General features: G+C 55.1%; 1 protein-coding gene across 7 annotated transcripts in view; it reads left to right on the top strand.

Annotated features, from left to right (window-relative positions):
• The window catches only part of JAKMIP3 (Janus kinase and microtubule interacting protein 3), a 37431-nt gene that overhangs the window by 9132 nt on the left and 26475 nt on the right, over positions 1-1824 (top strand). For 5 of the 7 annotated variants that reach the window (XM_006754920.2, XM_015572779.1, XM_006754922.2 and 2 more), the window contains exon 3: positions 1125-1340. The exons of the other annotated variants lie outside the window; for them this stretch is intronic. In XM_006754920.2, coding sequence (XP_006754983.2) covers positions 1125-1340 — 216 coding nt within the window. The remainder of the gene's footprint in view (positions 1-1124; positions 1341-1824) is intronic. 7 annotated transcript variants of the gene reach the window in all.

The following is a 1824-nucleotide window of genomic DNA, read 5'->3' as shown; positions in this document are numbered from 1 at the left end:
TGGGCAGTAGGTTATACCGTGTAGCCCAGGTGAGCAGTAGGCTATACCATGTAGCCCAGGTGAGCAGTAGGCTGTACCATGTAGCCCAGGTGAGCAGTAGGCTGTACTGTCTGGATTTATGTGCCTCTGTGATGTTCACAGGACAATAAAATCACCTAACCAGGCATTTCTCAGAACGTGTCCCCGTGGGTAAGTGGCCAATGACTATGACAGGAGTAGAAGATGTAGGAACGTGCCCTTGGCTGAGAATTTTCAGTGGAGACACTGCATGTGAGAGTCCCGGGGCCTTAGGAGGACCCCCGGGAGACACTGTGATCTTAAAGTTTTGAGTTTCCCATCGTTAAAAAATCAAACCCCGCCCGCCCTCTGAAGCAGCGACTGAGGTGGGATGAGTGAGCAGAGACTGATTTCCTTGATTACTGCTGAAAGAAGAGGATGTTTGCACAGTATCCCCGTCAGAGGGGAAATGTCAGGCCACAGGATATAGCTGCGTGTTAATCTGGTTTTCTCTTCACTGGCCTCTCTGTTTCCACTAATTGACTGTGTTGCCTCTGCATTTCTGTGAGTTCCAGTAAATGGGAATTTAGCAATTAAGGATTTCTTTTTCTTTTTTCTATTCAGTTCACTGCTTCCCCATGAATGCTGCGATCTGGGCTAATTAGACATCTCGTCTCTTTGTTTCCCAGCTGACTTCAGCAGACGGCTGATTTATTAGCTTACTGTAACCTTAAACAGCGCGCAAAGCAGCGAGGCGCCCTATCCTGCTCTGTTGTTTAAAATATGTTTTAAACCGAGTCTTCTTGCAAATCTAGTGTCGTTTGTAATGATGCCCATGCCACCTGCGTCTGCGTGTCTGAGGAGTGGGCAGTGGTGGGGCTGGTTCTGCCCTCTCCTCTGAGGGCAGCCCACCTTGGGCCTCAGTCGCACCCATGGCCGCCAGGAGGAGGGGCTGGGAGGCAGGTGGCTCCTCGCAGCTGTTAGAGGACGTTGAGCACAGGAAGAGTGGGGAGGGCTGCCATGTGTGTGGGGGGGACCACTCCTGATGCTTGTGCACTCTGCCTGTTGCTATGGTAACAGATCTGCATCCTGCCTGCCTGTGTGATTGTGTTCTGTTCTCCTTGTAGATGGAGGAGATAAAATTTAAGGACAGAGCAGTCTTCGTGCTGGAGAGAGAGTTAGGGATTCAAGCCGGGCATGCTCAGAGACTGCAGCTCCAAAAAGAGGCTCTAGATGAGCAGCTGTCCCAGGTCAAAGAGGCTGATCGGCACCTGGGCAGCCCCAGACGGGAACTTCCTTATGCAAGCGGTGCAGGAGACACCTCAGACCACTCGGGAAGCCCTGTAAGCACCTCCCCATCGCACACTTTCGGCTGCGTGTCCCTGCGAGGAAGATCCCCCAGGGGCCGAGCCCGTGTCCAGGGCCAGGGCCCTCCCACCCTGGGAACACCGACTGTGCCTGCAGCCCGCCAGCCAGGCCCCGGGCCCCTCGGCTCTCTGGCATGGCCAACAGGGCGGGTAGCCTTTGTCCTTCCTTCCTTGTTAATGTAGTGTGTAGCCCTGCCTTCACACGGTCCCCCTGCCGTGGACCCCAAAACTTTGGGCTTCCCGCTGGAGCCCCTCTGAGCCACTGGACCCCCAGGTTGATGAGGGTCCCTGGTCTTGGCTGGTGCTGGCTCCTGTCCCGGGCTGGTGGGACACGAGACTCAGCTGCTTCCCTGTCTACACACAGGCTTTGCCTTCTGCCGGGAAGGCTGGCTCCCTGCTCCCCTCACCCTGAATTTGACCCCCGTGCAGTGATTTCCGCCATTCACATCACCCATTGCCC

Source organism: Myotis davidii, unplaced genomic scaffold (assembly GCF_000327345.1).
Source record: "Myotis davidii unplaced genomic scaffold, ASM32734v1 scaffold72, whole genome shotgun sequence".
In the NCBI taxonomy this organism is placed as follows: Eukaryota; Metazoa; Chordata; class Mammalia; order Chiroptera; family Vespertilionidae; genus Myotis; species Myotis davidii.
The sequence above is the reverse complement of the archived record's forward strand: the minus strand, read 5'-3'. Positions and strand labels throughout refer to the sequence as shown.